Here is a 12648-nt window from a genome sequence, read left to right as displayed (position 1 = left end):
CTTCCTTCCTTCCTTCCTTCCTTCCTTCCTTCCTTCCTTCCTTCCTTCCCTTTCTCTTCCTTTCCTTTCTTCTTTTCCTTCCCTTCCTCCATCCGTCTCCCTCCCTTTCTTTTCTTTCTTTTCCTTCCTTCCCTTCTTCCTTTTCTTTCTTTTTTCTTTTTTATGTCCTTTCCTTCCTTCTTTTCTTTTTCTTTTTTTCCTTCTTTCTTTCCTTTCCTTCCTTCCTCTCCTTTCCTTCCTTCCTTCCCTTCCTTTTCTTTCTCTCTCCCTTCCTCCCTCCCTCCCTTCCTCCCTTCCTCCCTCCCTTCCTTTACTTCCTTCTTTTCCTTCCTTCCCTTCTTTCTTCCTTTTCTTCCTTTTCCTTCCTTCCTGTCTGCATTTCTACAAAATTCCCAAGTGATGCCAGTGCTGCTGCTCTGGAACTACACGTTGAGAAGCAAAGCCTAAGACTGACTATGCATCGGTCATAATTCTCCTTCAACCCACACCTTGGTGGGTTGATATCTGAGGGTGGAGGCCTGGCTCCTTGTTACTTCTCTTTATAGAAAAATCAGTTCGAAGCAAGGGGGTTGAATCTTTCTTGTATTGTGCCATGCTGTCATTTGGTTATTTAAGAGCCTTCCTGGAGAAACCATCTTTGGCCATTGATAGGGTCAGTGGTTGATCAGTATGAAGAACCATCCAGCTACTGGTGCAAATAGTCACAAAAGGCAACTTCCTCAATAATTTGTGGGTTGGTAGCAAGGTCAGAAGTGGAAAATTAAATATCTCTTCCTCTCCACCTACTCTTTAACATATCAGCTTGGACTGGCTCCGCTCATCTGCATTTTCCTGAGATACAGCTTCAATGTATCTTTAGGGGTGAGTCCCGATTCTTGCATACAGTAGCCAAATGTCTCCCAAACCTGGCCTCAAACCACATGTCACTCTTATCTGCTCCTTCTGCCCTGGTAGGGTGCTATGGAAGTGAGCTAGAGCCTGGTGGAATGCCGAAGTTGAAGATATGGAGCCCAAAGTCTGACCAAGGTGATTAGAATGATCAGAGAAGGAAAGAATCCTTAAAAACCATTAAAGGGAACAACAGCCAGAGCCTACCCGGAGTCAGGAAAGTGCCCATTCCCACAAGCCAACAAGGCAAATCATCTTAATCTGTGGGACACTGGGTAGAGCACTGAGAACTCATTGCTTCAGGTATACAATTAGCCCTCGACGAAACACTGCTTCAGTCCAACTTAACAAATTTAAAAAAGAAAAGGGGTTGAAGAGAACTATGTCCAAATAACTCAACTGTGTCCAGAACAAAACTCAAGAACAGTTATAGGAATACAAAATATTCAGCTACCAAAATAAAACTCACGATGTCTGGCATTGAACAAAAAGTTGCCATGCATTCAAAGAAGAAGGAAAACACAACCATAATGAGGACAAATTTTCAATCAAAGCTGACCCAGAACTGACACAAATATTCGAGATAGCAGACAAAGACATTAAAAGTTATTACAACTGTGTTCTGTAGAATGTAGTTCTATGGTGCTACCTGAAGATTAAACAAGTTATGTTTATTAAATATGCCATGTAGAGACATCAGAGATATTTTTAAAGACCCAAATTAAACTTTCAGACAATGGCTGAGATAAAAAATTTCCTGGATGGGATTAACAGCAGATGAGACGTTGTGGAAGAAAATATTGGTGATCTTGAAGACATAGCAATAGAAACTATCCAAAATGAAACATGGAAAGAAAACAAGAAAAAATAAAAAGAACACGAATGAGTTGTGGGACAACTTCAAGCAACCTAATATACATGTGACTGGGAGTCTCCAAGGAATAGGAGGTTAGGGAGGGGGGGCAGTGGATATCTGAAGAAGTATTGGCCAAAATTTTTCCAAAATTTATGAAAACTATAAACCTACAGATCCAAGAAACTCGAAGAATTTGAAGTACAAGAAATATGAAGAAAAATACATCAGGGCATATCATAACCAAATTGGTCAAAAGCAGTGATGGAGTAATCTTAAAGCAACCAGAGAAAAAGACACATTATGTACAGAGAAAGAAAAATAAGGGTGACAGAAGATTTCTCACAGGTAACAAAAGAGCAAGAAAACAGAGGAACGGCATCTTTAAAATACTGAAAACAAAAAAAAAACCTGTCAACAAAATTCTATGCTGAGCAAAAATATTTTTCGAAAGTGAAACTTTTGAAAACTTATTTTCAAAATAAGTTTTTTCAGACACAGAAGAGCTGAAAGAGGGGCACCTGGTGGCTCAGTCAGTTAAACCTATGACTTAGGCTCAGGTCATGATCTCAAAGTCTGTGAGTTCGAGCCCTGCTTCAGGCTCTTTGCTGACAGTGTGGAGCCTGCTTCAGATTCTGTGTCTCCCTTTCTCTCTGCCCCTATTCAACTCGTGCTCTTTCTCTCTTTCAAAACTAGAAGAAGAAGGAAAAAAAAAAAAAAGAGCTGAAAGAATTAATCAGATCTGCGGTACAAGAAATGTTAAAGAACAGTCTTTAGGTAGAAAAAAGAGTGACACTAGATGACAATTTGTATCTGCACAAAGGAATGAAGAATTGGAAACAGTAACTACTTGGGTATATGAAGTCAATTTTTTAGTTATTTAAATCTCTTAAAAAATAACTGACTATTAAAAACTACTAACAATCTAGTGTGGAATTTATATTATATGTAGATTGAAAATGTGTAGCAATAATAGCATAAAGGCTGAGTGAGGAAAACTGGAATTGACATGTAATATAATTTGAGGGTACATTATAAGTCCAAGATGTACGTTATAAACTCCAAAACAACAATTAAATTATAAAATAACACATTACAGCTCTAATCCAAAAAAGGATAAAAAATGGAACCATAACAAATTCTTAATCCAGAAAAAGGCAGACAAAGACGAAAGGGAAAGAAAAAAGTGTATGGGACAAATAGAAAACAAATAGCAAGAGAGTAGATATAAAACCAACCATATCATATCAATTATCACATTAAATTTAAATAATCTAAATACCCAAATTAAAAAGCAGAGATTGTAATAATGGATCAAAAAAGCAACATCCAACCATACATTGCTTACAAGAAACCAACTTTAAATATAAAGATACAAATCAGTGAAAAGTAAAAGAACAGAAAAACATGCCATGCCAACACTAATCAAAGAAATCTGGAGTGTCTATGTGATATCAGATGGCATAGACCTCACAGCAAAGAATACTACCAGAAATAAAAGAAGGCCATGTGATAGTGATACATGGTCAATCCATCATAAAGGCACAGCACCCTAAATGTGTATATACCTAATAACAGATCTTCAAAATACATGAAGAAATAAAGTGACAGAACTGCAAAGAGAAACAAATACAAAATTATAGGCAGAGATTTCAATGTAACTGTCGATCAAATAAGAAGTCGGCAAATCAGTAAAGATATAAAACACTTGACCATCACTCTCATCATCTTGATCTAATTGATATTTATAGAACACTCCACCCCACAGCAGTTCAAGTTCATATGAACATTTACCAAGACAGACCATATTCCTGGCTACAAAACAAGTTTTAATAAAATTAAAAGGATTCAAGTCATATAAAGTATATTCACAGATCACAATTGAATTAAATTAGTAATCAATAATATAAAAATCTGGAAACGCCAGATTTCTGGAAACTAATTAATACACTTCTCAATAACCCATGGTCAAAGGAGAAATCAAAAGAGAAACAGAATACAGTTTTAATGGAATGAAAATGCAAACAAAGAATTCAAATTGTGAAATGCTATTAAATCAGTACTTTGGGAGAAATTTATAGCACTAACTTTCCATTCTAGTAAAGGGAAATAGGTCTCAAGCGAATGACTTAAGCTTTCATGTTAAGAAAACAGAAAAAAGAAGATCAAATGAACCCAAAGTAAACAAAAGAAGAGAATAAAAGATCAGAATGTATATCAATGAGGCAGCAAAAAGGAAAACAATAAAAAAAATTTTTTAAACCCAAAGGTGGTTTTTTCAGAATATCATTAAACTTAATAAACCTGTAGCCAGAATGATCAGGGGGGGAAAACACAAAAGGGAAAACATGTATCAGAGAAACCGACGCATCTTCACTTTAAAATACGCTATTAATGTCAACAAAAAAGCCAAAGAATATGTAAATTGAAATAGGCAATGTACAGTCACTGTGACTTTGATTCGACATCGCAACTACTTCCATACAGTAAAAAGAAAAAAAAAATTAACCAACATCAGGAATAAAGAGAGGAGGTATCACTGCAGATTTTACAAATAGTAAAATGATAATCAGAAGGTGGGGGTGCCTGGCTGGCTCAATCAGTAGAGCATGTGACTTTTGATCTCTGTGTTGTGAGTTTGAGCCCTATGTTAGGGGCAGGGTTTACTTAAAAAAATAGAAATAAAATGATAATAAGACGGTATTATAAACAACTTATGACCATAAATTTAACAACTTGGATGAAATAGACAAAATCTTTGAAAGATAAAAATTATACCAAAGGTTGCTCAAGAAGGAATAGAAAACATGAAGAGTTCTACATATACTAAATAAACAGAATTTGTAGTTAAAAACCTGAAAAAGAAACATGCAGGCCCAGATGGCCTCAGTGGTGAATTCTACCATACATTTAAGGAAAAAAATAATAAAATTCTACATAAATTCTTCCAAAATCCTGAAGAGGAGGGAACACTTCTCAATTCATTCTATGAGGCCAGTATTACTTGATACCCAAATCAGACAAAAATATCCCAAGAAAAGAAAACCGAAGAACCATATCCCTCATGAACATAGATGCAAACAAAATTAACAAAATTTTAGCAAATAGAATACACCAATATGTAAATAATATAATACATGATGACTCACACTGTTGTTTATCCAAGGGATGGAAGGTTGGTTTAACATTAAAAAATCAACCCATGTTTATAGCAGCACTATCAACAACGGCCAAAGTATGAAGAGAGCCCAAATGTCCATCAACAGATAAATGGATAAAGAAACTGTGGTATACACACACACACACACACACACACACACACACACACACACACACACAATGGAGTATTACTCAGCAACCAAAAAGAATGAAATCTTGCCATTTGCAACTACGTGGATGGAACTGGAGGGTATTATGCTAAGTGAAATTAGAGAAAGACAAATATCATATGACTCCACTCATATGATAACTTTAAGAGACAAAACAGGTGAACATCAGGGAAGGGAAACAAAAATAACATAAAATCAGGGAGGGGGACAAAACATAAGAGACTCATAAATATGGAGAACAAACAGAGGGTTACTGGAGGGATTGTGGGAGGGGGGATGGGCTAAATGGGTAAGGGACACTAAGGAATCTACTCCTGAAATCATTGTTTTACTATATGCTAACTAATTTGGATGTAAATTTTAAAAAATTAAAAATAAAATTAAAAATAAATACTAAAAAAAAAAAAAATCAGCCAATGTAATTCACCATGGTAACTAAACAGGTAAAACCACACAATAATCTAAAAGACACAGAAAAAGGACTTGACAAAATCTAACATCCACACTCAACTGAAAAGAAAAACCCTCAGCCAACTAGAAATAGAAGAAAATTTCCCCAATTTGATGATCATCAGCAAAAAAATCTAGAACTAACACCATATTTGGATGCCTTCTCCCTAAGGTCATGAACTGTCTAGGATGTCTGTTTTCACTATTTCTATTCAACACTGTACTAGAGATTCTAGCCAGTGCAATAAGGCAAGAATAAGAAAAGGCACTAATTGGAAACAAAGAAGAAAAACTATCTTTGATGATAGGTGACATGACTCCTGTTTATGCAGAAAATCCAAAGTAACAAACAAAAAGCTACTAAAACGGAGTCTATTAAGGCTGAAGGACAAACAATCAATGTACAAAAATCAATAGTATTTCTGTTTACTAACAAAGAAGAATCAAAAATTGAAATAAAAAACACTACTTATAACATTTCATAACACAGATAAATATGACAAAATATGTGTATAATTGTTCTACTGAAAACTGTAAAACATGCTGAAAGAAATTTTAACACACCTAACTATACGGAGAGATATACCACGTTCATGAGTTGGGAGACTCAACATTGTTAAGATGTCAGTTCTCCCCAAATTGATCTATGAATTCAGCATCATCCTAAATCATGATCCCAGCAAGATTTTTTTGTAGAAATTGACAAGCTGATTCTATAGTTTATATGAAAATGCAATCTAGAACGGCAAAACAATTTTGAAAAGAACAAAGTTGGAGGAAAAACACTATTTGATTTCAAACTTATAAAGCTGCAGTTAATCCAGACCGTGTGGTTTGGTATAAAGACAGACAAATAGATCAATGGAAAATATAGAGAGTATAAAAAATAGTCCCACAGTTATTTGGACAACTGATTTTCAACAAAGGTGCCAAGGCAATGAAGTGCAGAAAGGGTGGTCATTTCAACATATGGTGTTAGAATAACCAAACATCATATGCAAAAAATGAATTTCAATTTATACCTCACACCATATACAAAAATCAACTCAAAATGGATCATAGATCTAAACTACCAACCTCTAGAAACACAGGAGAAAATCTTTATGACTCTGGGTTAGGCAAAGATCTCATATATCGTTGACAAAAATTGATAAGTTGAATTTCATTAAAATGAAAAACTTCTCTTCAAAAAACAGGTAAGAGAATACAAAGATAAACCACAGACTGGAAGAAAACATTTACAAAATACAAATCTGATAAAATTCTCAAAATTCAATGGTAAGACAAAAAACAATCCAATGAACAAAAAGGGCAAAAAACCCACATTCGAACAGATATTTCAGCAAAGAAAATACGTGGATAGGGGCTCCTGGGTGGATCAGTCAATTCAGCATCTGACTCTTGATTTCGGTTCAGGTCATAATCCCAGGGTCATGGGATCGAGCCCCGTGTCTGGCTCCATGCTGAGTGTAGAGCCTGCTTAAGATTATCTCTCTTCCTCTGCCCCTCTCATCCACTCATGCACTCTCACTACCTCTCAAAAAAAGAAAAGAAAGTATGTGGATAGCAAAAGTACATAAAAAAATACTCGGGGTGCCTGGGTGGCTCAGCCGGTTAAGTATCTGACTCTCAATTTTGGCTGAGGTCGTGATCTCACAGTTCGTAAGTTTGAGCCCCATGTCTGGTTCCACGCTGACAGTGTGGAGCCTGCTTGGGACTCTCTCTCTCCTTCTGCCCTTCTCCCACTCTCACATGCGCTTTCTCTCTCCCTCTTTCTCTCTCTCTTTCCCTCCCTCCTTTGTCCCTCCCCTGCTCATGCTCTCTCTCTGTCAAAATAAAGAAATAAACTTTAAAAAAAGATGCTCAACAACATTAATCATTAGAAATACAAATTAAAACCACCATGAAATACCACTACACATATCTATCTATCAGAAAGGCTAAAATTAAAAAGACTGACCTACCAAATGTTGACAAGGTAGGGGAGGGACTGGAAGTACCACACACTTCTGGTGGGAATACAAAATGGTATAATCCTTTTGGGAAACAGTTTGAAAGGTTTAAAAAGTTAAACACACACCCACCAAATGATCTAGCTAATCCTAGGTATTTACCCAAGAGAAATGAACATATATGACATACGAAGTCTTATACACAAATGTTCATAGCAGCTTTATATGTAATGGCTGCAAACTGGAAAGAACCCAAATGAGAAATTAATAGATGGTATTATATCCATTAAATGGATCACTATTCAGCAATAAAAAAGAATGAATTACTGATACATACGACCACACGGGTGGATCTCAAAACAATGATGTTGAGTGGAAGAGGCCAGGCAAAAAGGAGTACATACTGGATAATTAGTTAAACTTTTGAAAATTCAAACTAACCTATAGCAACAGAAAGCAGATCGGTGGCTGCCTAGCAGTGGGACAGACACAGGGTAGGAGGGAGGGAGGGATTATAAAGGCACATGAGGAAACGTTCGTGGGACATGCAATGTTCATTATTTTGATTACAGTGTTGGTTTTATGGGTATATACATATGCCTAAAATGATCAAATTGTACCCTTCAAGTACATACAGTTTATTGTATCTCAATTACATCTCAATAAACCTGTTAAAAATCCCCAGGACTTCATATATAATGATGGAGCAAGAGTTACAGAGAGCATACATGTAAGATTATTAGTACTGGGGTTTTAATCTATTTTGATTATTACTGTATCTCCATTCCCTAGATCAGTGCCTGGCGTAGTCGGGCTCAATAAACATTTGCAAACGAATAGCCTCCCTCCATCAAAAACAACAACACTACATATGTGGAACAGAGTAGATGCCAAGGCTAGCTCTAGGTCATTACAAGAAAAAACTGGAGGGGTGCCTGGGTGGCTCAGTCAGTTAAATGTCCGACTTCCACTCAGGTCATGATCTCATGGTTCGTGGGTTCGAGCCCTGCATCGGGCTCTGTGCTGACAGCTCAGAGCCTGAAGCCTGCTTCAGATTCTGTGTCTCCCTCTTTCTCTGCCCCTCCCCTGCTCATACTCTCTCTCTGTCTTTCAAAAATAAACAAATGTCAAAAAAAAATTTTTTAATGAAAAAAAAAAAAAAAACCGGAGACATAACAAAATTCTTTCCGAGTCATAATTCTGGGATTATGCTTGTCAGTTTTTCTCACAGTAATCTGGTCTCACATATTAAAGATGTATGAGATATTAACATCGATTTTTACTATAAAAATTATGGTAAACCAATAACATTCTCAGTCTCACAGGATAGTTTTGCTAGTGTATATGGCTTTATTCTAATTGCCAAGGTAAGAATATATTTCTTTGATATTCCTTATCTATAATCTACATCTTCACATTTGTTTTTTTTAACGGAACCACTATTAAACTTATGTCCTCTACTACCAATTATCTTAGGACCTATTTGGTACATTGAAGCTCCATATTAAAATAGAACTAATCTCTTCCATCAGTTTACAAAACTTTTGAAGTAGCAGAAAATTTGGCCTCATGACCTGAGTTTCTTGATAAAAAAAAAAAAAAAACACTTTGTTCCATAACATATAAAGGGAGTATTATGATCCTTAAAATATAGTATGAATGGGGGGCACCTGGGTGGCTCAGTCAGTTAAGCACCTGACTCCTGACTTTGGCTCAGGTCATGATTTCATCATTCTTGAGATCAAGCCCCAAGCCGAGCCCTGTGCTGATGGTGTAGAGCCTGCTTGGGAGTCTCTCTCTCCCTTTCTCTCTGCCCCTCCCCCACTTGTGCTGTCTCTCTCAAAATAAATACATAAACATTTAAAAACATGTTATGAGTCAATTTTCCTAGCAATGGTGCAGCAGATGTTTCAATGACAAATTACGCCACCTGTAATTTTACTGCACGTTCTCACTGGCAGTTGCGACTGACGTACATGGGGGTGACGCTTAGGTCTACGAGAGACAAAGTCCGTCCCAAGGTTCTAGGGGGCAGTGTGTATTCTAATGTAGCCAACCTCAAACAACAGTAGAGGCCACAAGGATAAAAACATAAAGGCTTTAATTATGTCTTGTCTCCAGAAAAGCACGTGCCCTTAACGGCGGACTGCTAACATTTCCAATAAATAATGGCTACCCAGCAAGAGGTGGGCAAGCATGTGTTTGGGTTAACTATAATAAAAAGACTGTGATAATCACACCCTTTTAGGAGCATGCAGAATTCCAGGTTATGTGCAGGACGCTTCTGAAAGAATTATTTTGCCAAGTAGGAGAATACACAAAAAGGTGGTCACTTTCATGAAGATGAAGCTAGCAAGAAGGGGAAGTGAAGAAGGGAACAGAGGCGAACCATCGTATCGTGCCCCAGGCCCTTCGTGCGTGCTGTTTCGAGTGATGCCCGTGACAGTGTCACGCAGGAACCACAGCTGCCTTCGCTTTGCAGAAGAGAGAGCAACCCCCAGCGAGGTGAAATAATGCGTCCTCAGGCCACATCCCTAACCCAGGCCGGAGGATTCCAAACTTTTACTCTACACAAATTACCACAGAAACGACGTCACAGGAGAAGAGCACTTAATATGCTTGGTTTGTTCTTGCTGATGGCAAGTCGGCTACGAGCTGCCACCACAGAGTGAATCACTGTGGATCCAACTTACTTCAAGGAGGAGTCCCCAACACCGATGCAACCCCGCAGGCTGAGCTTCCTCAGGAACCCACCGCATCGCTTGGAGATATTTTCCACTACTCGACCCTTGAATCAAGAAAGTCGGGAAAAACATCTTAAGTTTCATGCTGCTTATCTAATGACATAATAACCTGAAATTTAGAAACGGAATCGAATTTTCCCGGGCATAAAAGAAGCTATTTCGGAACATTCTTCCAACACCCCACCTTGTTCCTACCGTATAAAGGAGCTGCAGGCATGGAGAAATAGTTTCAATTTAAGCGTTAAATATTAAAAAAAAAAAAAAAAAAAAAATCCGTGCACTATGTTTTGGAAGTTTTAGCCCCGGAGCTAGGCCTCCCCTTACAGGGCTCACGGCTACTCCACCGATGACCAGGCTTTGTGAGGTCAGCTATGGGAACACTGGGTGCTGAGCAGGGGTCTACAACAACGTTGCTCCAAAAAACACCAAACTTTGTTGTAGCCGAATATTACGGCACTAGAAGTCTGAAGATGTATCATAAAAGCTCCCCCACATTCTTCTTAGAAATCCCTATGTAAACACATTTCCTTTGAAAAAGGAACTCGGGCTGGCAGATACGTTAAAGGGGAAAAAAACGAACATCGATTAACACTTTCACTTTTTCAGGCACGATTTTAACACTTCCTTGTACGTATTACGACTCATCTAATATTCACGACAACCTCACGGGCTACTACTCGACAATGGAGACCATGAAGAATGTGTCTGGAATACAGAAGATCCCTTAGGAATCTCTCTTAGCATTACCATGCCCTGTGATTCAGGCCAGTAAAAGACTACAGGTCAATCTAGGTGGAACGACCAATGACCCATACACTTCAGAAAGTACCATAGTAACGAACCATGACTAGCTGGGGGGCCTGCTGGAGATAAAGGGAGCACAGAACGTGCAGTAGAAGAAGGTAGTTGTAAACACCGAGGACCACCATGCGACCAATTCCAGAAATGAAAACTGCAATTGTCATGAGTGTTTCTCCCTATTTTGTTATGAGAGTGTGTGTGCGTGTGTGTGTGTGTGTGTAGAGATAATACTTTTTTTTTTAAGAGAGAGAGGGCGAGTGGGGGAGGGGCAGAAGGAGAGGGGGAGAGAGAATCTTGAGCAGGCTCCGTGCTGGGGCTCGGAGCCTGACGTGGGGCTCGGTCCCCCAACAGTGAGATGGTGACCCGAGCTGAAAGTAAGACATTTAACTGACTGAGCCACCCAGGCGCCCCATGTTTGTTTTCTTTCCCCTCCTATTCCCTTATGTAAAATAAGATGTATTGCCACCAAACCATGGTATTTAACTGTTGTTACTTCTGCATCACGGTATTTAAGGTACAGGGTACCAGGAAGAGTGAACATCACTCAGGACTTTCTTCCTCTGAGGAAGGAGTTGGTGTGTTTCCGTTGTACGCTGGGTACTTGTATCACATTAGGCGCAATTACAGCCTTTGGAGATTAAGTGCAGGTTGAGGAGACGTGTATGGGCGCCACATCGACAAGGGGTGAACCTGTGCTAATCCATCTTGTGTGCCAACTTGACTGGGCCACGGGATGCCCAGATCGCTGGCCAAACAGTATTCTGTGTATCTCTGTGAGGGCACTTCTGGATTAGATTAACATTTGGATCAGTGGAGGGAGTGAAGCAGATTGCCCCTCCTAGTGTGGGTGGACCTCATCCAATCAACTGAAGACCTGAATGGAATCAAAAAGGCTGAGTAGAAGGGAACTCCTCCTCCTGCCTGACTGCTTGAGCTGAGACACTGGTCTTTTCTGGCCTTGGGACTCGGGGGAAACCTCAGCTCTTCTTAGGTCTGGAAGCTGTCAGCTCTCAGACTGGAATTTCCCACATCAGCTCTGCTGGTTCGCAGGTCTTAAGACCCAGATCGGAGCTACACGTCAGCTCTCCTGGGCCTCCTGCTTCCCAACTGCCGATCTCGGGACTTCTCAGCCTCCATCATCGCCTGACCCGACTCCTTACGCTGAATCTACGTAGCTACACACACACACACACACACACACACACACACACACACACAAGTGGCTGTTTCTCTGGAGAATCCTAACGCAGACTGGATCTATTACCTTCATTTTGCAAAGAAAGAAAGTAAATGTTTACATCGCCAAGGTTACACTTTAGTGAGTAGTAGAGTTAGGGTTCTAACACGTTTATGTGATTCTAAAGGCCGTGTACCCTGCGTAAGTACTACCTCTATGAGGTAGAAAATACCGAAAAAAGGGCCATTGGGGTTTCTAAAAAAACACTATTATCCTTACTATATAAAATAGCAATCCGGGCCCTGAACTGTAAGCACTAACAATTCACTAGATCTCATCAAACCACAGGATCACAGGAATAGGGCTCACATATGTTGTTACCTGGCTAACCGATGAATGGATAAAGAAGATGTGGTATATGTATATATAGATAGATATATAGATATAGATACAT

General features: G+C 38.8%; 1 protein-coding gene across 4 annotated transcripts in view; it reads right to left on the bottom strand.

Annotated features, from left to right (window-relative positions):
• The window catches only part of FBXL2 (F-box and leucine rich repeat protein 2), a 132074-nt gene that overhangs the window by 53999 nt on the left and 65427 nt on the right, over positions 1-12648 (bottom strand). For all 4 annotated transcript variants that reach the window (XR_007457435.1, XM_049629084.1, XM_049629081.1 and 1 more), the window contains exon 5: positions 10166-10260. Coding sequence is in view for 3 of the 4 variants with exons in the window: in XM_049629084.1 (XP_049485041.1) it covers positions 10166-10260 (95 nt within the window). In the remaining variant the exon portion in view is untranslated. The remainder of the gene's footprint in view (positions 1-10165; positions 10261-12648) is intronic.

The sequence above is a fragment of the Panthera uncia genome, chromosome C2 (assembly GCF_023721935.1).
Source record: "Panthera uncia isolate 11264 chromosome C2, Puncia_PCG_1.0, whole genome shotgun sequence".
In the NCBI taxonomy this organism is placed as follows: domain Eukaryota; kingdom Metazoa; phylum Chordata; class Mammalia; order Carnivora; family Felidae; genus Panthera; species Panthera uncia.
The sequence above is the reverse complement of the archived record's forward strand: the minus strand, read 5'-3'. Positions and strand labels throughout refer to the sequence as shown.